This window comes from Abrus precatorius, unplaced genomic scaffold, assembly GCF_003935025.1.
Source record: "Abrus precatorius isolate BTA unplaced genomic scaffold, Abrus_2018 Scaffold3, whole genome shotgun sequence".
NCBI classification, from domain to species: Eukaryota; Viridiplantae; Streptophyta; class Magnoliopsida; order Fabales; family Fabaceae; genus Abrus; species Abrus precatorius.
In genome coordinates this window covers 33,628,588-33,652,942 of record NW_020874373.1, presented here as the reverse complement: position 1 = coordinate 33,652,942, position 24,355 = coordinate 33,628,588, and the positions used below count along the sequence as shown (strand labels likewise).

At 30.3% G+C, this 24,355-nt stretch overlaps 3 protein-coding genes across 8 annotated transcripts; 1 reads left to right on the top strand and 2 right to left on the bottom strand.

Moving 5' to 3' along the window:
* Positions 1–498: 498 nt before the first annotated feature.
* LOC113863359 (NAC domain-containing protein 100-like) lies at positions 499–2,155 on the bottom strand. Its single transcript, XM_027496915.1, has 4 exons — positions 2,051–2,155; positions 1,691–1,902; positions 1,329–1,606; positions 499–1,110 (listed from the first exon to the last, which is right to left on the bottom strand). The coding sequence occupies exons 2-4, from the start codon at positions 1,884–1,886 to the stop codon at positions 499–501; spliced, it is 1,086 nt and encodes a 361-aa protein (XP_027352716.1). The 5' UTR covers positions 1,887–1,902; positions 2,051–2,155.
* A 4,714-nt stretch (positions 2,156–6,869) lies between these two features.
* LOC113863673 (pentatricopeptide repeat-containing protein At5g15300) lies at positions 6,870–8,428 on the top strand. Its single transcript, XM_027497324.1, has one exon. The coding sequence runs from the start codon at positions 6,881–6,883 to the stop codon at positions 8,426–8,428; it is 1,548 nt and encodes a 515-aa protein (XP_027353125.1). The 5' UTR covers positions 6,870–6,880.
* A 7,901-nt stretch (positions 8,429–16,329) lies between these two features.
* LOC113861715 (RNA-binding KH domain-containing protein RCF3-like) lies at positions 16,330–21,868 on the bottom strand. Of its 6 annotated transcripts, none has more exons than XR_003504310.1 (10): positions 21,007–21,868; positions 20,200–20,619; positions 19,852–20,109; positions 19,466–19,738; positions 19,308–19,363; positions 19,094–19,162; positions 18,459–18,510; positions 18,313–18,358; positions 16,928–16,993; positions 16,330–16,845 (listed from the first exon to the last, which is right to left on the bottom strand). XR_003504310.1 is itself a non-coding variant. In XM_027494710.1 (7 exons), the coding sequence occupies exons 1-6, from the start codon at positions 21,592–21,594 to the stop codon at positions 19,114–19,116; spliced, it is 1,644 nt and encodes a 547-aa protein (XP_027350511.1). In that variant the 5' UTR covers positions 21,595–21,867; the 3' UTR covers positions 18,166–18,928; positions 19,094–19,113. The 6 variants fall into 6 exon arrangements, 1 of the variants encoding a protein (XP_027350511.1); XR_003504311.1 differs by having other exon boundaries at positions 18,459–18,489; XR_003504307.1 differs by lacking the exon at positions 16,928–16,993 and having other exon boundaries at positions 16,331–16,876; positions 18,459–18,489.
* Positions 21,869–24,355: the final 2,487 nt, after the last annotated feature.

Genomic DNA, 24,355 nt, shown 5'->3' with positions numbered 1-24,355 from the left:
CTTCCAAGAAATAAAATTATTTATAAATTAGCAACTTCGCAGGATAAATTTCTTCACAAATTAGCACTTTTTTGAGCTAATTTAAATACACACATATATATACTTCCAGAAACTAAACTTACCACACACAAAAGGAAAACTATATTATTTAATATAAAATACTCCAAGCATTATTTAAGTAACCAATAACCAAATTATGACACTGATCAAAGATTAATCCTTTATCCAAAAGTTGTACAAACAAGTCATAAAAAGGTATTAACTACCTGTAATGAAAACAAAGATTAATAGATCATACAACATATAGACTACTCAGCACTACTTTCATCAAAATTATCAACCAAAAGGGAGGGTGGGGATTGGATTTCATGCAATTCTTGCATTTCCCCATACATCCGATTATAAATTTATGTAGTTGCAGGTAATAATCAACTTATATGTATCATATAAATTGTCATATTTCTTTGTCTTAAACTAAATAATATTCTTGAAACTTGTTCAGTAATTCCATAGGCAATCAGTGTCCACAGGCCCTGCAGAAGCTGATGAATGTTGTTGATTCCCAAACAACCTGTGTAACATGTCATTGCTGTAAATCACAGAGGAGATATCAGCATCAAAGTTTCTTCCCTGTGAAAACTCTTCTTTTTGAATTTGCTTTGCACTTGAACCATGGTTTTCCATCAGAGCCCTCAACATGGACTGTTCTTGAGGCAGATAATAACTGTCTGGGTACTGTGAATTACCAATTTGGTGTGCAAATTGTGTTGATTGGTTTGAGACTTGAGGGGTTGAATTGGCAATAGGGGAAACTTCATAAGGTCTTGAAGAAGATGAAAGGCTGAAGTTAGGAGTAGGACTTTCCATGCTATCAACAATGTCATCTTGTGTGGTCTGATTCTCAGTTTGATTTGGATCGGAGAAGGAGGTAACCTGAGACAACTCACCACCAGTGGTTCTTGTTTCACTATTGGGTGGAGGAGAATCCATCAATGGAGGTAATAAAGACGATTGTTCCTCTCCAAAGGAGTTGACCCTCCCAAACTTTGGAACATGCATTTTCTTCCCACAAGGACTCTTCTCAAAGACTCTACAAATAACCCATTCACTCTATAAGGGAAAAAAAAAACCACATGTCAAAACCAACCTTAGTAAATGTCCACTTTGAGTCAGAGCAAAAATCAAAACACAGACTAATAAACAATTGAGACAAAACTTAGATACTTTCTTTAATCAAAAGTTGATACTAATTTTGAAATAAAACTTAAAATTTTAAGCAAAGAACACACCTAAATTAATGCATTTAAATTTTATTCAAAGAATAATACCTTGCCAGGTTTGGGTAGATCATGTTCAGAATGTTTCCCTTCCAACCTATATTCATGCATAACCCAATTTGTCTTTTCACCTTTTGGAGCTCTACCCTTGTAGAAAACAAGGGTTTTCTTCATCCCAATGAGTGCATTTTCCATGATTATCTCCTTGTCTTTACCTGTGGCCTTCCAATAACCAGCATGAGTGGCCCTATTAGTCCTTAAACCAGTTGGGTATTTTCTGTCCCTCACGCAAAAGTAATACCATTCTGTTTCACCCATTTTAGCCAGCCCTTCAAAAAAAATAAAATCACGATTCAAAGAAGTCATGATTCAAAACAAGACAGCAAAAATGAAGAAGAACTTGAAAGACTCACCAGGCAAATCCCATGGCTCACACTTGTTCAAATCAACCTCACCAATAGCTATAGCACAGAAACAGCTATCAACAACCTTCTTTGTAAGGTACTGGTTTATGAGTTCTTCATCTGTTGGATGAAATCGAAAACCCGGTGGCAATTCAAACTTCTGATCTTCTTTCCTTGCTTTGGAAACGTTCTCCATTGATCCCATCTTACACCAAAATCCCCTGCTTCATCAAAAACACAAGACACAACAAACCCATCAATTTCAATCTATATTTTCTAACAAAGCACACAATCAATCCTAAAACTTTTATTGCATGAATTGAAATGAGCAAAATAAATAAATAAAGACGAAGAAGCAGGGGAACCAACCTGTTAGAGAATGAAGCAGTGATGTGTTTGTTGTAAGAATAATAATAACAATAAAAAGGCTTTGGGTTTTGTGGGGGTTACAGAATTTTCGGCATGTAACGGAAGAACGCAAAAGAGAGTAGAGCGAATGAACTAGAAAGTTTGTTTTTTGGAGTTTTGATGTTAAGAAGAATAATGTTTTGTTGTGAATAAAAACAGAACTCCTTAAATACTGGTTTTTTAGGTACGCAGAACCGTGGCTCATAAGGCATCTTGGGAGGTTTCAAGGTTTCATGCTTTTAGCCCTTTGTTTTATGGTGTATGTGCATGTTTGAGTATGTCAAAAGCTCGAGGGTGAAAATCATTAAATAATAATTACAATAACAATATTTTAATCTTAATTGAGAAATTAATAGGTGAAATTAGAATGTACATGAAACAAAGCTAAGCGTGTTGCAGAATGATTAGCAGCTAACAGTTGAATTGAAAATAATTTGATGATAACTTTATTATGCTTTCGTATGGTATATGATTACGAGGAACACCTCACCGGTCACCAAATTAGCCTGTAAGTAAATGTTGATGTCACTGTGCTCTCTAAATCAGTTACCTCATTGTTTAACTGCGATTATTTAACTTTTAGCACTTTATATGATCCACATGTCCTATGAAATTGCTGATTCTCAAAATAAGAAACCCAAAAATGTCTCTAATTTGAAATATGAGACATAAAAATTTCAAACTTTTTTACTACTCTTCTAATATTTCTTTAAAGAAAAAAGTATGGAATATCTTTCTTATGACTTCAAGATATCAGTTATATTTATTTTATTTAATATATATTTTTAAAATATTACAAAAATTAGTGGAGAATAATATAATATCTTTAAATTTTTTAAAGTAATCAAGTATAGAAAATTAGCGTAAAAGTAAAAAATATATTCACTATTAATTTAAAATTAATAAAAATTATAAAATACTGAAAACAAAATTAATGATAAATATATACTTTTTTTACTTTAGATATTTATTCACTTAAAATTTTTTGAATCCTAATGTAACATTTGCTTTAGTTGTCTTTTTGGGTGAAGTAAATGTAAATTTTCTTTAAAATTGACATTTTTTATACCTTAAAATGGAGCATCTTTTAAAAAAAAAATTATTTGTATAAAAAATATTAATATAACAATGAGTTTGCACTCTTTTTGTTTCAATAAACAGAATAAGAGTAATTTTATTGAAGGAAGAACTGAAATAAATATCATAAATACTATTAGTTTTATTCTTTAATTAGAATTAAAATTTCACTTTAATAATCTATATAATAAAAGTCAACATTAAATATTGGCACACTAATATTAAAACCGATTCATGTTATTCAAATAAAACTTTAATTTTAATTAAAAATAATATTAACAGTACTTATCTTGTTATACTTAAGTTTTCTCTTTTTGTTTATTCTACATAAATTAATTCAATGACCTTTTAACGCGCACACAATTAGTCTTAAAAACTGCTAACTAAACATTTTTTGACATGAGTTTTTAACATTAAATTTAATATTATATTAAAATTAAATAAATGGGATCTATTTATTTATGGGTCATATTATATATATATATATATATATAATTGATATTAATTTAATTCAAAAATAATATTAGAAAGTATGTGGAAGAATGTCGTGTTATTACTATTTTTCTTTGAAATATTAAAGTATGTTACTTACCTTGAAACCTGCTATATGCATTTTATTATGATTTTAATCATTTTAAGAAATATTTTTTCTTGTTTGTTTGTTTTTTTTTTCAGTAAACCTATCACTTAAAGAGTAGCCCTATCAGCCTATAGTTTCTATTTATTTATGCATAAAGACTTAATTGGAAGGATTTTTCTTTTAATATTTAGGCTAACATTCTAAATATAGCAATTTGGTTGTGAAACTATCTCCCATTTTACAACGTTTACAATGTCATGTATAATTGTAGAAACAATATATATCATAATGAAACATGTAGGTGCATGATCCTGTCTCTACACAAACCACATATTAAATCCTACGAAAAGAACAAACTCCCATTATTTTCAACTTTTTATGATTCTTCTGAAAAGTTGTTTTCGGTATGAACCATGAATTGGCTAATGTTCATTGTCCTCTTATCACACGGATCACAGCGAGTGATCCTCTACCTCACACTCTGATTGATTAATCCAATTCCAAGGTCTCATATATTGATCTCTAGACATTTGGCAAAGGCATTATCGTTCTATCATATATACTACACGTGAAATGTATGAATATGCATCCTTTTATTTCTATCCTTCAAATATTTATGATATGTTAAATATATATTTTAAAGATTAAAAATTTAATGTTGTGTCATTTAATATTTGAGAGATTATTTAGTATTATAAAAAATTTTAAAAATTAAATAATTGTCAAATAAATATTTAAAAGACTGAATTAATAGTTTAATCCCAAAGAATCAAAGTTTAAATTATATTATTTTTTAAGATATTTTCCTTTCGAATATATTATAATCATAACAAAATATGAATGAAAAATGAAAAATATAGTTTAATGTGTATTTGATTTCATTTGTTTTAAAAAGTAACTGTTTTAGTCAGTTTCTTAAAATATGTTTAAAAATAATCGTTTTTATCAAAATAATCTCAATTAAATACACACCTTTTTTTTTAAAAAAAATTAATATTATATTTAATTAACAGTTTTGTTAATATCTTAACTATTGGCATTGATTTTAAGGATTGAAAGATAGTAATTTTTTTAATTAAAAAAATCTATTATTTTTTTACATTTTTATGTAATATATTTTTTATATATAAAATTGTCATTTTTTATTCTTTTTCATCAATTTTATAAATTGAAATTGAAAATTTCCCTAATTAACATTAAAGTAAGAGATATGAGAGAAACATGATAAATTTCTACATAGTATATTCACCAATGCTTTTAAAAAATAATTATAATGAAAAAACGTGTCTATAACTATGTGTGCTAAGTCAATGGAAGCATGCATGAAAGCGAAGCATATGTCTCATAGAAAAGGATAATATATAAAATTGGTAGTGGTAACTTGAATTTTGTTATTAATTTTTACATGCATTCTGCTTGAAGACGACGTGACACAAATTGATATATGAATGTGGAACACCCAAAGGTGGCACTTCCAGCGTTCCTGCCCACATGTTACTATTTGATAAAGAAAGGATCAGAAGAAAGAAAGGAATCAAAGTTTTTCTTTCCTTTTTATAATTTAACAATCGATTTTTTAACGTGCAATTAAAACATATTAGTTCTTTTTTCTATTTTTGAAAATCAAATAAAGTTAACTTTTTATATTGATGAATAATCAAACACCCGGTGAAAAATTACCCTACCAACAAAGTCAACAGCTATGGAAGCTAAAACTCTAGCTACTGATCAATTTGCATTGAGAAAAGAAAATGGATGCAATAACTGAAAATAAACTAACCAATAAAAGACAATAGGGTGAAGATAGGGGTTACTACTTACTATATTCTTCTTGCAAAGATGCACCCACGTACCCGACAGATTCCACCTCTGTCTCTCATTAGTGACAGCCATGCCGAAACCTGTGCCCTTGGAACCTGATTTACCCAGAGTTGCTTAATATGTTCTTTCATGCAAATTGTTGAAATTCAAAAAGACTCTCTTAATTAATTACACCATTAAAATAGGCTTTTATAATTTCTATTTGAGAACCAGTTCTAATTATTTGTATTTCTCTATCTCCAGTCTATGCATCCTATTGAGTATGACATTACATATTTACAGCATAGAAACCCATTCTTAATTATGTGTGTCAAAAGTCATTATAAAAAATACAATAAAATATTTTGATGATTATTATAATTTAAAGACATTAGTCTTTAACTATATATTAAAGAATACCTTTGATACACACCAGAAAATTAAATATAAATCTAAACACACAAATTCTGTTTGACCGCCTTGATCAAACAAAAATTCTCTTTGTGTTTATTTACTTTTTATTATGTTTTTAAATTATTTTTAAAAACTATATTATTAGAGTAATTAAGACCATTGTATTGAATTTAATTTTAATATATTTATTAATGTAAACATATATTTACATTGAAAATAAATTAAGTAATATTTTAAATATAACTTTTAAATTATGAAAGCAAGTAATTTTTAATAACATAATAATTCATAGTTAAATAAAATGTAAAAAATAATTAATTATATTAGACAAACAATTATGTCATACCTTATTTTGGACATAAAATAGGTGAGAAAGAGAGAAATAAAACAAGAAGAAGAGAGATGATAGAGATAAAATATTTAAATTGTTTAAAGTAAGGAGATCATGTGATTTAGCTCATAAACAATGAAGAGATCTAAAAAAAAAATAAAATTGAACATTTATTTACTGTTAATTTGAATTAATATTTTTTTTATAAAAAAAATTTAAATCAATTAATAATACATAAATTTTTACTTTTTCATTTTATTTATCTCTTTATTTTAAAAGAGTTAAATCTAAAAAGATAAAAAATGTGAGAAAATAAGAGTGAATCTTATGTTAATTTGAACTAAAATATTTTGCTTACCCAATTAATTTTAAATTAATGATGAATAAATTATTGTATTCTCACTTTATATGTCTCCTTAATTTAAAAGTCAAATTTTGATGAATAATGTGAAAAGAATATAAAAAAAAAGTATAAAATTATAAGAATTAAATATACTAATATATTCCGTTTAAACTATATTGTATTACGTCGAAACAAAAGCTAGCCATGCAAATGCAATGACGAGAAACAAAGTTAGTCTTTGGCAGCATGATCAGAAAAAGAAGAGGCACCACCAATACCAACCTCCGAACCCTCAAACAGATTCATGCTTTACTGATTGTCAACGGTTTCACTTCCAACGTTGGTTTCCTCAGACAACTTGTCTTCACCGCTGCAATGTCAATGGTGGGTCCCGCGGCCACCACTGCCGTCACACACTACGCACTCCAAATGTTCGCTCAAATTCCCCAACCAGACACCTTCATGTGGAACACCTTCATCCGAGGTTCCTGTCAAAGCCCTGATCCCATGCATGCGGTCGCACTCTATACCCAGATGCACCAGCGTGCCGTGAAGCCTAATAACTTCACTTTCCCTTTTGTTCTCAAGGCTTGCACCAAGCTTTTCTGGGTCAACACCGGTTCAGCGATCCATGGCCGGGTTTTGAGGTTCGGGCTCGGTTCAAACGTGGTTGTGAGGAATACCCTTTTGGTTTTTCATGCTAAATGTGGAGACTTTAAGGTTGCAACTGAGCTTTTTGATGATTCGGATAAGGGAGATGTGGTTGCTTGGTCTGCACTCATTTCTGGGTGTGCTAAAAGAGGGGATTTGAGTGTTGCTAGAAAACTGTTTGATGAAATGCCACAGAAAGATTTGGTGTCGTGGAACGTGATGATCACGGGGTACACCAAGCACGGGGATATGAAGAGTGCTAGGAAGCTTTTTGATGAGGCTCCCATGAGGGATGTTGTTAGTTGGAACACGGTGATCGCGGGTTATGTACTGTGTGGTTTGAACCGGCAGGCATTCGAGTTGTTTGATGAGATGTGTGGGATTGGGGAGTTCCCTGATGAGGTGACCATGTTGAGCTTGTTGTCTGCTTGCGCTGATTTGGGAGATTTAGAGAATGGTGAAAAGGTGCATGCTAAGATCATGGAGATAAGCAAGGGAAGTTTAAGCACGTTACTGGGGAATGCGCTTGTTGATATGTATGCCAAATGTGGAAACATTGATAAAGCGCTGCGTGTGTTTTGGTTGATACGAGAAAAAGATGTGGCATCGTGGAACTCGGTCATTGGTGGGTTGGCCTTTCATGGCCATGCTGAGGAATCACTTGATCTGTTCGGAGAAATGCAAAGGACCAGGGTTTGTCCAAATGAGATCACCTTTGTTGGCGTTTTGGCTGCTTGCAGTCATGCTGGGAAAGTTGATGAGGGTAATCACTATTTTCATCTTATGAAAAGTAAATATAAGATTGAGCCAAAAATTAGGCATTGTGGGTGTATGGTGGACATGCTAGGGCGTGCTGGACTTTTAAAGGAGGCATTTGACTTCATAGCCTCCATGAAGATTGAACCTAATGCAATTGTTTGGAGAACTCTGCTTGGAGCTTGCAAGGTTCATGGAGATATGGAGTTGGCAAAACGAGCAAATGAGGAGTTGCTTAGAATAAGAAGGGATCACAGTGGTGACTATGTATTGCTATCAAATCTATATGCTTCACGGGGCGAGTGGGATGGGGCTGAGAAGGTAAGGAAGTTAATGGACGACAGAGGTGTAACTAAAAATCGCGGTTCTAGCTTTGTTGATGCATAAAGCTGATAAACATCACGATTATGTGGCAACATGGATTTTATCATGTATATTCATTTTGGTAAAGCACCAATTATTAGGACACTAGCTGCTCGGCTTGCCCTGTTTCATGAATCTAATTTTTAAATGGTCTACTCCCAACTCCAGTGAGATAACCGTTATAAGAAACTTCAAAATTGTTGGGCAGAACTAGTTTTTGCATATCCATACAAAGATTAATTTGTTTCCCGGGGCTGAACATGATTGCGTGGAGAGATACCTTTGATCTTTGAGGCTGTTAAGATGTTTGAGGCTGTAATGTTGCCATGTCATACGATGTATTAACCCATCCACTTACAAAGTCATATATATCTCAAGATCTGACTTCATAACCTTCTGAGGATTGAACCTAATGCAGTTGTTTCATGGAGATGTTGATTTGGCAAAACACGCAAATGAGCAGCTGCTTAGAATGAGAAGGGAACAGATTGGTGAGGGGTGAAACTGCTGTCAAGTGTCAAGTATATATGTTTCGTGAGATGGGATTGAGAAGGTAAGGAAGTTAATGGATGACATTGGTGTCACAGAATCCGGGCTCTAGCTTTGTTGTAGTAGATCATAAAGCTCCAATGCATTATTTGTTTGAATCCAAAAGCTAAGTTAAAAATCCAGAAATCAAATGGAGTGCAAGGTGATTAACTGATTATATATCATCACATCTTGTAAAATGTTTTCATTGTCAAATTAATTCTTTTCTCTTGGCAGCAGATCATTTAGTGATTTTAAGCAGACAACCAAGCTTGAACCATTTTTTTTAAAAAAAATTTCTTACTCTTCCATTGACAAATGATAAAATTCAATGTTTGAATAGTTTGCTTGCCACAAGAGTTCCCTCTTCTCAATTGCTGGTGTCTCTCCCTCCGCTTCTTCGGGTGGCAAATTTGAAGTTGACTATAATGGTGCATATGTATGGCATTACTGAATTTTCACCTGGATAATAATGATATCTACTCTAAAGACAATTCCAAAGGGGAGAAAAATGGTAATATCATTTCAGATTATGGATGTAAAGATTATGTGCTTAACATAGAAAATGACATAAAGATAGCTAAGAAAAGGATGGTAGCGAATCATTTGTTTGAACTTTAAATGATAAAACAGGTTCATTATTTGTTGGATAAAATTTAAGATGTAACTACTATTACTCTAAAATTTTTTTGTTTCCTATAGTTGTATGGTAATGTTTGCTTATGATTGGATCATATTTTTGTCAATAACTCCCCTATCTGTATGCAATTAACGAAATGTTTCTGTAACAAAAAAAATAAAATTGAAGGGATCGTTTCTTCTCGGGTTTTAGAAACAAAACACGTTGATCTACAAAAGGAGCTTGTCTGCGTATTTAACGAATTTACTTTCACAAATAAAAATGCAACTTTTTCTTGGCTGAGAAAAAATAAAATTCGGAGCATCAGTATTTGATATTTTTCATTTAATTGGATTTTTGGTGCAATGTACTCTTTTGGTCCCAAGTTTTCTAATTGAAACGAATCTAATTAGAAACGCGACATTCCATTACGGTGGTATGTTTTTAGCTGAATACAGTTTTCCTTCAATAGGAATTTCCAAGCTGTACATGCATCATGATTTTACTTTTGCATGGACAAAATTGGATGTGATGATGTGTAATTGATACGCATTGATATGGTGTGTAATATTTAATAGGAAAAAATAAATTTAAATCCTCTTGTCCTTTACTTTTATAAATCTTCCTAGTCATAAATAAAGAATATTTAGTATACTTTTAAGATAATAAATACATTAACTTATTCATTTAATACTCACTTTATAAAGTAGAGGAAAGATTATTAAAAGAATAAGTAGAAGGATATTAGAGCTCATAAGAAAAAATATATATTAATCCCATTTTTTAGGATTGATTTTGAACAACTAAAAGTGATAAAATTTTATTGAAAGAGGAAATGTTTATAATTATATAAAAAAATATAATAAATGCATCATTTAAAAAATAAAATCTACTTTAAATGCTTAAAATTAATTTTAAAAACTTATGTTAGCAATATTATATTTACTGTCATTAAACCATTACTATATCCATGACTATCAACACTAGTGGCTAAACTTTTTGATTTTTTTTTACTACTTACATTTCTATATTAAAGAACATTTTGAAGCACTTCCAATGTTAATTATTCTACTTCAAATGTTTTTTTTTGTCAATATTTTATAATTTTTTATTAATATATCTTTCAAAAAATGATAAAATTATACATAACAAATATGAATTTTAATTAAATAATTTTAACTAATAGCTCTATAAATAATTAAGTCAAGATATGTCACCGATGAGCATAACCCTTGTCCTTTCTGCGCTGATCCTTAAGATATACGAGATGGACATGCAATTTTAGCTAAAACGAAAATGATTTGATACAATTTAAGGAGACATCTTTTATGTTCCTTTTTTTTATTTAGAATATAATTTTGATATGCGTGTATTAAAAAATTTAAAGTAAATAAGAAATACAAATAATAATATATAATATCATATAAAGTGTTAATTTTTAGTATTTCAAATAATGAAACGTATACAATATATAATTTTCTTGCTCAAAGACAACTGCCATACTTGCTCTATTTTCTATATTCAATTTTAAATGTTTCTCATCAAACTCCACAAAGATTCCCACAATAAGAAACTCTTTTTAATGAATTTTTGAAGGATAAAATCAGATTCGGCATACTCATGTTAGGGAAGTCGAGCAAAAAATCATATATTGGCTGTATGTTTCTATGCATTGTTTCATTATTTTGATAAGTTTTCCTTTCTGTACGAGTTTGAATTTGATATGGTGGATGTAATATTTTTTATATTATCTTCTTCCCCATTAAATTATTAATTAGTTAAAATCTAAGTACAATACTATAAAAGTTTTTTACAATGTTTTTCAATCAAAATTTGAGATTCTTTTCGTTAACCTTCATCAACATTTAATGTCAACTTCAGATACACAAATTACCAAAATATATTGAAAATAACACAAATAAAATACACTTATAATATGAAACTTGAACCTAAACAAATTAGCCTTCCTAATGATTATGAGGGTCAAATTTTGTATGGGACATATATGCTAAACATCACATTTTGGACTTAGTTGTAGAATGATTAATGCCTCAAATTTTATCTTTCGTGTTTATTATTTTTTAAGAGGAGTGCTATAAACGCTTTTTTTTAACATTAGCTCTAAGTTTTTAAGATTACAAAAAATGTGATTAAAAGTTATTAATTATGAATAAGACTTATATGATTTTTAGTAAATTTTATCAATTATAAAAACATTTAAAAAGTATATTAAAAATATGATAATAACATTTAACTTATTCTCAAACAGAGATTTTGCATCCCAGTAAAAAGAAATAAAAGGGTAACGATGACTGAAACCTTTCAAGACGTCAAAATGGAACTATATTATTGAAGATTTCCATTTTCACTTTTTCACATTTTTTCAAATTTGTTCAAGAGTAATGATGCTCTTACAATATTTTTTTATAAGAGAATTATAATTTAAAAGAAAGATTAAAAAAGAAAAAAGAGTGATAAAATAAAATGAGTAATGTGATCAAATAAATAAATTATAAAAAAATATTGTTAAAAATTGTTGTGTATATATTGTTAATGCGTTATTCTTTGTTAAACCTAAACTAGTGGGTCATGGAAAAGTAGGGGAATTTAGTGTTAGCGGTCACAGAAGCCAAGGGCACAAGTTCGATATTGTAACAATTAGTCACAAAATAAGAAATATATAAGATAATTTCACACCTACTAAATAAGTGTATATTAAGTAGAGGAAAGAGAGATAGAAAGAAAAAGAGATTTGTGTAATAAAATGGAAAGAAAAAGATAAAATGCAAGAATAAAAAATAAATATAAAAAAAAGGTGAACGTAAAAATTATAATAATTGATAAAATAATTACTGACCAATGTATATTATTTCTTTTTGAAAGTGACTAACCTATATATACTAACAATAATATACAAATATCACACAGATATAAGTAACAGGGTCCAATTGCAATTTGCACTGGTTAGTCCAATAATATAGAGACAAGAAAGCTAACCAAACACTAGAACAGATCTATGCAAGAAAGAAGACAGCAAAGTTTTATAAAAAAATATGAATAGAGCGGCGATCAATGTTCATACAATGTTACAGTACCACTGATTTAAGAAATTTTAAGCAATAGTAACCACGGCTTGGAACATTGATACAATTTAAAAACTAAGGGAAGTTTGAAGTGAGTATGATGTTGATACCTGAAAATTTTCTGCTAGTTAGAACAAAGAATTTGTAGCAGCTTGAGTGATGTTGTTCTGAGGCTGAGCTAGCATGCAAGTTGAGCTAGCAACGTGGCAATGTTCATCATTGGTCAAATCAAACACTGTATGGTTATATCATCAAATATCTAGCATGAGAGAAGGAGGCCTTTGTGTAGCCAGAGCCGACTTGCCGGTCAACTATAGTTTAGCATATTTGAGGATAGGAACATGATGGCATGAGTTAATAGGTCTCATAATGCAAAAACAAGCTTAACGGCAAGTCATCCTTGGCTGCACTGCATGACCTCATACCCACATGCAAGACATTTTAGATGAAATTTTAATTACCAAAAACAAAAGCCTCAAATGATTCTTACAAACTCTAGTGGAACCAATAAAAAAGAGCCCATCATTGGCATAATTATAGAACTAGAAGAACGAGGGGACTTTTCACCAAATGGGGAAGACAACATCATTCCAAACTAAAATGAAGAGAACAGGTAGAAAAGAAGAAGCCAATTGGCCTTGAAGGCCTTTCTTGCCAGGAAATAGACGAATGGAGTTTGAAGCAAACAGAAAGGCTCTGATTAGTTTATAAAGAAAATGTTTATAGACTCACAATAGAGGGTATGTCATACCAAAGCATTAACGGTGCTACCATTACTGCATATGGGACAGCCCTATAACTGCCCGATTGGTGTCCTTTGTCAAAGGAAAAATTTTAAAAAGGAGGGTTATGTGTAGAGGGTTCTTAGTGCTGGGCTTGGATGTGACTTTGCATAGGTGAAAAAACCAATAAATACAAAAACTTTATTAGATGCATCACCATCACCTAAGTTCTGACTAGTTTCTCAGATCACTTATTAAAGATCATTTAAGGGAAGTAGCAGCTTTTGACCAAGTTGAAAGAACAACATCTCCCTGGGACCGTACTGTGGAGTTGGGTGGAAGAATTTACTCCATTTGGCTATGAAAGAAACACAGCATAAATATGCTACATTGGTGAAACTTACGAGATATAAATGCTCAGAAGCCCTGCCTTCTACAATAATTCTTGTATTTTCTTATACCTCTCACCATTGAATTCATTTTTTCTAAGTTGTGTTGTCCCCTTCATCCAACGCTGATTGTGTTCCTTTAAGGAAGAAAAGCCTTCTTTGATGATCAGAAAAATTGTCCCTTAACAAGGGATTTAAGTATATCATCAAATATGTATCGATATTTGCATATCACTAGTTGATTTCTCGTCTAGAAAGACTGGTAAGATGCAGTCTGTAGACATGGAAATATGATAAATTTTAAATATCATAGGCCATGAAACGGTTATAATACAATATAAAATTTTTTAAACTTATATTAATGTAAATTTTTTTACTTTATTTATATTTATATTATACAACATAATTCAAATATAAATACTATTTTGAGATATTCATGTTTGTTAGTTTTTTCATTTTGAATTTTAACTAAAATAATTTATAATTTTAATTTTTGTAATTTAAGTACAATTTTATGTACTTAATTTAAATTTATGAAATTTAATTTCTATAAATTTTTTAATTACTAAATTGAATTCCTCATCTTAAATCCCATTTTTATTGTCAATTTATATAAATCAATATCAAATAACACCTCTATTACATTTGAGTTGATTATTAAATAAAATTTGAGATAAAATTTAACTCTTAACAATTAAGAAATTATAATAATTAAATGTAAACCAGAATAAGATTTAAAGTTAAAGTAAACATAAATTAAAATATGAAGACAACAGAAGTGTTCCGTTCTTGATAGAGGTCCCGCAACGACACATCCATGCTTTCATTTTTGTTTATATGGTCATGATTTACAGAGTTATTGATGAAATGCTTTATTAAATCATGCTACAATGACTCAACTAGATATATGTACGATTATAACACGTAACTAGAATAGTTGCCTCAATCCCAATGAATATCCATTCGTTGCTAATATGAGATTGGAGGAACAAATAATAGGTCAGGTCGACAAAAATCTATTATCTAAGTTATATTTGATAGATATGGTTTATAATTTATTTATAAATTTTATTGAATTTTCAATAAATTAATAAAATCACTTGATAAATATAAAATATAAAATTTAATTTTTAAAAATTAATTTTTCAAAAATTATTTATCAAAATTTTTATTTTTAAAAGTTAACTACTAATATTTTTATTATTCATCGTTTTAAAAAAAGAACTTATCATTCACGTAATTAAAATATAATATGTTAATTTTATTATTATTTTATTCTTTTTATTTTTACTGTATTTTTTTATTTTATTATTAATAATTATTAATATAATTTATTATATAAAAATAAATAAATAAAATAAATAATATTTTAAAAAATAAGAAATAAATTAAAATAAATTATTTAAATTATATAATTCTTATTGATATAATATATTAAACATAAATTTAAATTATTATTTACAATAATAATATTATTTTATTAATAAAATATATTAAAATAAATTATATGTAATTTTGATATTATATAAATATAACATTATATGTTATTTGAAGTCATTAAAAAATTAACTATATAGTCAATTTATTAAATAATTTAATTTTATAAATTATTTATATATTTATAACCTTTTATATAATTTTACAGTTAGAAGTTACAGACTTAACTGATAGAATAGTTTATATAAGCCTCATAAACTTTTTATTAATATATATTAAATTAAATTTAAATTTTTAAAATAAATAAAATTTTTAATTAAAAATACTAATTTTTTAAAATTAAAAAATATTTTATTATATACTAAAAAAAATGTGCTACTTGCTTTTTTTATATTATTATTTTTTAATCTGATTTGCACATATAACAATTATGTTTATTACATTTTTAGTTATTTACTCATTTAAATCAAATGTATGATTCAAAAATGATAAATAAAAACATAATTTTATTTTAAATTTATAAAATGTTAAATTATTTTTTTTATAACTTATAGACACATGCTTATTTACATGATTAATAATCTATTCATTAAAAATTTAAATAATTTTTTAAAGATCTCAATATAAAGCAAGCCTTTTAAATTAGACTACTTAAAAAATAAATTAGACTTAATAAAAATTAATGAAAAATAATAAATGACTTCACTAAATAAGTTAAAACTATTTGTATACCAAGCCTCTACAATTTCTATGAATATAAGCCCCTCCAATCAGTGGACCATTCGGCTGTTCGGTAGCTGCAGAAAAAAAGATACATCTATTTTTTAGGTCCCATTATATTTTGAGAAAAAAAAACCACTTCCCGTCGTAATAGATTTTGTCAATGACTGAAAAGGATCTTATCCGTACTAATAGGAATATTCGCGTATCTATTACCTTTATCTTGCACTATTTTAATCCGGTATAAGATGTTACAGATTACAGATCACTGGGATAGAATTGTAAGCATGGTGGGCAAAGCGACACGTTATGATGTATTTCCGACATGTCACACGAGAGTAAATTAGTCCAATAGAAACACTTTAATCACCGTCACGAATGTAAAGTTATTCAGATCAGTGCTTCACCCAAAACATCGGGTCAAGTCCCTGCAATAATAATTTTTTTTTTTCATCTTATTTTTGTTTTTTCATCTTTGAATAACAATCACCTCTCTCCTAATCAAGAACGAGAAATGTTGGAAAGAATCTGATCCAACTCATCCATTGGAATTATACAATGACTTCCCTTCATACACAATTCATCTAACTATAATAGGAGAAAAATAAACAAGCTATCCCGAAATTGGGGGAAAACGCTGAGAACAAAATCACAAAGCAGCTTTAGTTGTACTATGCCTTTTCAGTTTTGGTACTACTATCACAAAGATAAAATATTCTCCATACTAACCATGCGTAAGACAAGGAAACAATTTTAAAACGGGATCCATGACCAGCCCCAAACCAACTTCCTTAGAAAAATTTCATTTTTAAGGCTTGTGCATTCATGAACTCCCTACTCAAACAGAAATGAACCATTGCAGCTGCAACTGAAACAATCACACAACTTTGCAATCTTAAATGACCTAAGCCATGAAGCTTACCTGTTCCATACCTGAAATGACCTGGCAAAATGAGTTACAAGGGATAATTCAGCTGCATTGCATAAAAGGTACAGATCAAGGAGGACAAAAGGATAATACATACCGCAAGTCGATGTATTTCAATTATCAACAGTATCTCGTAATATCGCTTGATTTCCAAAATCCCAGGCTAATCAAAGTGGCATGTTAGCATTTGATTTGTGTTTTCTTATTCAACTACCTTAATAAAATACAATAATAACATCCAAAAGAAATTCAGGTACTCCAAGCCCCCCTGTTCCTAATCATTAAAGTCCAAATTTCCAGACAAGTACCAAAGGTGTATGAGTAACTATTAGCATACCCATATGGATTAGACAGTAAAGCGCACACGTCAACAAAAAAAAAAAAAAAAAATCCATATTGTTTTCCTTTCCCCTTTTCCCTTTAAGCATTTACACTAGTCCATATAGGGTATCATTTCAGGTGCATACCTGAACTAGTATGCCGATGGACATTAAAGTAAAAAAATGACGATGATATGTTGAATATCTTCGTGTAAATGTCATGTTAGATATCTGAAATAATGTTGAATTTCAAAAGCTGCCCAAAACTTGGACCATCAAGTAAGCTGGCCTATTGAATCATGGCTATAACAGGCTGTACTAAAATTATCTGTATTTTTCACAAAACTGATTTTCTCTCATCTATAAATTTTCAAATTCAAAACCAAGCTTTATTCAGCAAGTAGTCCATCATTACATGCTCAACTCAAATACTACCAAGTTTCCACCAAAGACAAATAACAAAATCAAGAAATCAACAACCTCAAGCAAGTAACCAAACAGTGAATACCAAAGTTATGTAAAATAAATGAGCAGCAAGAGTAATCACACGAGCCAGTATTTTGTGCAGGTACTAGCTCAATGGTTTGGTTCATTTTGATGGCTTTATATGATATCCACAACAAATATACTTTTCTAAGGGTATGTTTGGGAGGAAGTTTTTAGAAGGGAGGGGAAGGGAAGACATTTTTTTTTAATTTTAAATTAAAAGAATTATATATTATTTATGATGATAAATACATTATTAATATATTAAATTTTTGTTAATATATTAATTTATATTTTTTATTTTTAAAATATTAATTTTAATATATTTATTTAAAATATAAATTTTGCCCTGCCTCCCCTCCAAAACCTCCCTCCCCAAACAACCCCTAAGTTTAAGTTAATGCTAAGCTTAAAATGTATAACTGAAACAACAGACAAGCACGAATATTCTTATTTTTCAATACTACATGAGCATAGAAAAGGAAATAAAAGATTATTCTAATTCTCCACATCCATACAATTGAAATCTAATTAAGCTCCCATGCACTGGGTCTAGAGTTTTAAAAACAGAAAAGACCAAGCATGCACTATTCGAGCAACACAAAAAAGGGGCAAGAAATAGGATATTATCAATTTTTGAATCACCAAAGATTTTAAATGCCTCCAAATGCATTACCTTAGCCAAGAAATTGTTCGACTATGAGCTTCAATAGCATAATCAACTGCATGTATGACAGATTCTATACCTTTAATTCATCACATCTGAAGTACTCAAAACTACATCCATAGATATGAATTTCACAGTCAAACAATGCAGCTTACCCTTGCTTATGATATAGGAAGATATTGACACCTGCAATATGACACAAAAGCTCTACCAAATTTTGATGTATAAAGACTAATAGGTCAACTTATCAGAACCAACATCATTTAAATTCAAATAACTACAGAAGTCCATACTTGCAAGTAACAATGAACTATCAGGAAAACAAAACCCAAATAAAAATATAGGTACAACTGCCAAAGGATCATGCTACATGGTGTTTTAAATCTTAAGACAACTGAACAGGAATCAAAAAGCAGCCGAAAAGGCAAGCCGGCTTTATAGGTTCTTGTGGGAGCATTAGTTATCAAGCTTGGGAAATAAGGTAAAGTGGACATGGCCAATTTCAATAGTCTCCACATGTTTGGTGCTCTAGGTAGAAGCATCAAGGTGGGCCATGAGTTTGTCAAACCCTGGTTCATCTGGTCTTCCGGTTTAGGCAGTAGGCTGCAGGCTTCACAGAACTCAGCTGTTTGGATGGGAGGGGAAAGGCAAGAAAGGGAAAAAGAGCATCAGAATTCTAAATGGTACACTGGTTAGGTTAAGATATGAATCTGTTACATACTAATTTGAATAGCCTATATTGTAGGAAGTTGCCAGATAAAATACGAAGATTATGAAAACTGTAATCTACCTGCAGGGACCCATCAAGTTTTAGTAAGCATGGTTTCTCCTACGAGAAACACCATTCTGAGTAGACGACCTGTCAATAGATATTAAATATCAGCATTGATGAGTTTGAGAGAACTCTTAACAAAGTATCAGCAAGAGTGGTTCCCTCACAACATGAAAAGGGAAGAATATAACATTATAATGATACATAGAACATAAATAACTTGATTAGTTACCCAGAAGCACTACTCCGTCCCAAAGAATAACTTCCGTAAGCACCACTGCTACCAAGCTACAGATATAAGGAAACAACAAATTGAGAAACAATGGTTGATTTGGATGAAGCTCATTCACATGTAAAAGTTTCACAAATGTGTATGATCGTAAAAAGAACCTGTGAACTTCCATAGCTTCCATAACCGTCACCAGATGCCAAATCACTTGAGCCTCCATACCCACCTGAATATGAATGTCCACCACCACGTCCATGTCGTTTACCATCTCTACTGTCATAGTTCATACCATCTGATCCGTCCACTGAAGCAGGAAGATATGGCAGTACTGGAAGGAATGATGAGACGGCACGCTCCTTATCAAAAAGATTTGCTCTCAACCGGGTAAGTACTTGCACAAGAGCATCCTTGGCAACATCAAGGTCCCCCGAAATCTAATCAAAGATAACATAAAAAGCCAACACAGTTTTTCAGAATGATTGGGCACTGCAACTTTCGATCACACAGAAAACAAGATTACTCAATCGAACTATGACAATGCCCTTACCTGCACCATTTCATCATCTCCAGATGCAATTTTAGGAAGATTTTCCTTTGACAGGATGCGAATATTAGCTTTTGTAAGCCTCCTCATTTCAGTTATAATTGTCCCTCCTTTACCAATAAGGCAACCAATTCGTGAGGTTGGCACCAGAAGACGGGTAGTGAAAGAGACTATTCCCGAATCTCTTTCAAGTTTCTCACTGCACCGGGGTTGCAATCGCACAGCAGCTTCTATAGTTGGAGAGAAAGTATCCTCAAAGAACTGCATGAGCATAATTTAAAAACATCATAACTGCAAGAGTCACACATTTACATTACATATCCATACCACAGTTGAAAAACAGCATTTCACCTCTTTTGTTGAAATGATAATTAAACAGTCATCTCCTTCTGTTGCTGAACTATCAACTTTGATGGTTGCCCCAGAATCCTGCCTAATTTGATTTATTATAGCACCACCCTTACCTATCACACCACCAATGTTCCCAGTTGGACAAACAAACCGAGCTGAAAACTCCTTCAAAGATGCTTCATCCCTCGGAGCAGAATACAGAGACCGTGACCAGTCACCAGCATCACCTTTATACCCTCCATAAGCACCCACAAAAGGAGCCACTCCCACAATCGGAGCACCAGCAGCAGGAGCTACACCACCAGCATATACACCAGAAACCGCAGAAGCAAGCAAATGCTGAGACCGTGACGGATTATCATGAAGCCTTGATGCAATTTGAAACAAAGCTTTCTTCACAACTGCAGCCTCACCAGAAATCTGCACTTTCACAACATAAAAACACACTGTAAACTGTTTGTGTGTCTTTGTATGTTAGATTTTCTACTTCTACTGCTGTAGTATGAAGCTTGCAGTACAAGCCGGTGACAGGTATGTGCAGCACAAAATATTATAGTGAGGCCCTCTGTATTGTGCAAACTCCATTAGATAGTAGGTGTCTTAACTACCTTTGTTACACATAACAGATTCCCTATCAGAAAACTCTAACCTTTTCAGATCTTGAAATATTTTTTGGTCTAACTCTTCCATTATCATTTCTCATCTTCTTAAACTCTTACTTTCTTGCTACATGAATTCCAATGTAAACAAAGAAATTATATAATAATTAATTCAGATCCAAGAATGACCATCCAATTCATAATTTACCTGAACAAGTTCATCGGAGATTAAGGCGCAAGGAGGCAAGCGATCATCCTTAAGGATCCGAATTTGCGCACCGGTTTCGTTTCGGATGCTCTGAACAATCTGGCCACCTTTTCCGATCACGCACCCAATCTGATCGGACGGCACGAGAAGCCTCGCAGTGACGTGGTTCCTTTCCTCGTTTTCTTCATCGTTGTCATCGTCGCTGCGCGTGTCTTCGGCGATTACTCTCTGGTGAACTCTAAACAACGCGTCCTGTGCGGGCGAGACGAGATCTGCTGTGTCATCGAAGCGGTTGGTCTCGTCGGAGGAACTGTAGATGGTGACGACTCGGTCGTCACATCCAGGTAGCGAGTCGCCGATGCGGATCTTGGCTCTTGTGTCAGCGCGAAGCTGCTTCACGATGTCGCCGCCGCGGCCGATGACACTTCCGATCTTGCGGATGGGGCAGAGGTAGCGGTAGACGGTGTCATCGGCGTTGATGAGGAAGGAATCATCGGCGGCAGGGTTGCGGCGTTTGTTTTTGTTGCCGGCGTCGGAATCCGATTGGGAGTGGGAGCGTTTACCGTAAGAACTTCGTTGACCAGCCATCACAGAAACTGAAAACTGTGCTATGCTACGCTATGCTCTGCCTTATGGTTATCACGGAGTGACTCAACAGAAGAGAAAGAGAAGAATGAATTGACCGAGCGAGCTAGCCGCTAGGGTTGTGGAATGGTTTCAACCTCTATGGATTCTTCGCCGCCTTCAACAGCTTTAATTATTATTGTATTATATTATTAATAATTTTCCCTCCACCGCCTTCAATATTTACTTTCATTTCTACTTTTTCATTTTTCTTTTTTTCCTGAGAGTATCATACTATCGTTTGCATTTTGTACTTTAACTATGTTTTTGGGAATATTCAGAACATAAAAAAATAACAAAATATGTCAATACAATAAATATATAAATTTATTCTTGAAATTAGGGATGGTAATGGGTAAAGTACCCGATGGTCACCCGCAAAATTTACCCACAATGGGTAGGGGTATTTACCCGCTATACGGGTACGGGTATGGGTATAGGTAAAAACTCGCAAATTTTAATGGGGATGAGTGCGGTTATGTGTATCTAAGTACCCACCCTGCCCCATACCCGCATATATATATATATATATATATATATATATATATGCTTGAATTTTATTCTACAATTATGCATTGATTTTTTGTATTATTATATTACTTATGTGAAGTTATATAAGATTAATATAAAAATATATTTAATAATAAAATAAACCAAAAAAATTATTTTAGTTTCTATTTTTAATAGAAAAATTTATTTACTATTTTATATCATTTAATTAAGCTAACACAATTTAATTATTACATAATTAATATAAGATTGACTTTTTTTAAAATATTATTTATATATGACACACATAAAATGTTTTTTACACAAATATTTTTATTAATAAAATTATATTGATGTTTAAATCATAAAGTGAATGATAAATAATAAATATATTATAAATATTTTATAAATTTTACAATCACCTACTATTACCGTAAACTTATTATTTATTAATAATATTTAAATATTATTTTTATATTTTAATTTAAAATAATATTTTTCTATGTAACATATGTATTACAAGCACAACTATAATCTATTGAATCTAAATAATATTATTCTTACTATTTATTCACATTCAAAGAAGTTTTTGAAAAGATATAAATATAAAAAATTATTATTAATTTTTATTTGTTAATTTTTTTAATATACACGTATATTTCTTTATTATAAAATTTTATTGTAACTATTTATCTTTTATTCAAATTCTTTTTTTTTTAAAATTTATATACATTATAAATATTTAATTCACTAAAATAATTTTTCAAAAATTTATATTTTTGATAAAATACTTTCGTATAGTATATGAGTTAAAAAATACTAGTATTAATATATATATATATTAATTATATTATATTATTTTAATTAAATCTATTATTTTTCTTACAATTTCAAATTCAAAAGTTAAAAAAAATATTTTATGTATCAACTTTCTGTTGTTAGTATTGAACTTCTCTACTCTAACTCTATTCTCATTCTCAATATCTGTCTCGCTAAAACTTAATAAAACTATGAAATGTTATTCATTAGAGTTAGTTGTTAATGTTGTCACAAGAGGTTACTAAGTGATCCCACACGAAGGGACAACCATTGTACAAATCTATTTCGTTGTTGTTTTGACATTACCAACAATCAAATCTCACACAAGATAGGATTATCACTGACAAATAACTTGTGTGTTTAGTTTTGCTTATTGTTTCTAAGAATTTTAGTTTAGAAAATTATTATATTAAGATACATTTAACATTTCTAATCTTTGAATATTTATTTTTTATCTATATTTATACCTTGTTCGGCAACTACATATTGAATTTTTGTATTATTATGCTACTTATGTGAAGTTATATAAACATATTTTTCTTTATAAATATTTTTTTTCTCAAACAAGCGCGGGTAATGGGTACAAGACGGGTATGCGAGTACCCAGAGGGTACGAGTACGGGGATTAATGTTCATACCCATGCGGGTATAGGGCCGAGTACGGGTATTTTTTTAAAACGCGAGTATGGAGATGGGTACTGTAGTACCCTACCCATTGTCATCCCTACTTGAAATTAAAAAATAATTAATAATTAACTTGTTAAAACAGTATTAAATGTTCTTTATTTAATAAATTATGGACACTAACTTATAATAATTAAAAAAAAAAAATTATACAGAGTTTGTTTTTATTTTTTCATAAGTAGTTTTTATAAAATGCATTTATACTTATACTATGTGACATTTTAAAAAATAATGTTTAGTGTTCTAGACAAGTGATGTATATGAAAAAAATACTGGTATTTTATATTATTGATTCTAAAGTTTAAAAAAATAATATTTATAATCATTTCATTTTTTGAAGTTATTTTGTTTGTAAGTTTTTATTTAGCATATTGTATTTTTTTTAATTATAATATCTGCTGTAGTGTTTTTTTATTGGATTCCAATTTTTTATTTTTTTTTGCTTTTATGGATTCCAATTTTTTTAATAATAATATTTATAATCATTACATTTTTTAAGTTATTTTGTTTGCAAGCTTTTATTTTATAATATTATATATTTTTAAATTCTAATATTTGTTATAGTATTTTTTAATTGTCTTTTACTATTACAATAGGAATTTATTATTATTCCTGACTTTTAGTAATATAACAGCAGACAGCAGTTTATTATTATTTTTATAATAGTTTATTGTCGCTTTTAGTTCCATTTTTTCGTTTTTATAATATTATTTCAAATTTTACATATTATATT

Excerpts from the sequence above, each read along its gene's own strand:
- LOC113863673 (XM_027497324.1), top strand. The coding sequence starts at position 6,881 with ATGATCAGAAAAAGAAGAGGCACCACCAATACCAACCTCCGAACCCTC.
- LOC113863359 (XM_027496915.1), bottom strand. The coding sequence starts at position 1,886 with ATGGGATCAATGGAGAACGTTTCCAAAGCAAGGAAAGAAGATCAGAAG. Across the intron at positions 1,607-1,690 it reads TGAGCCATGGGATTTGCCTG|GGCTGGCTAAAATGGGTGAA; the intron begins GTGAGTCTTTCA and ends TTTTTTTTGAAG. Across the intron at positions 1,111-1,328 it reads ATCTACCCAAACCTGGCAAG|AGTGAATGGGTTATTTGTAG; the intron begins GTATTATTCTTT and ends TTTCCCTTATAG.
- LOC113861715 (XM_027494710.1), bottom strand. The coding sequence starts at position 21,594 with ATGGCTGGTCAACGAAGTTCTTACGGTAAACGCTCCCACTCCCAATCG. Across the intron at positions 19,739-19,851 it reads GAGATGATGAAATGGTGCAG|ATTTCGGGGGACCTTGATGT; the intron begins GTAAGGGCATTG and ends ATCTTTGATTAG. Across the intron at positions 19,163-19,307 it reads GGACGGAGTAGTGCTTCTGG|GTCGTCTACTCAGAATGGTG; the intron begins GTAACTAATCAA and ends ATCTATTGACAG.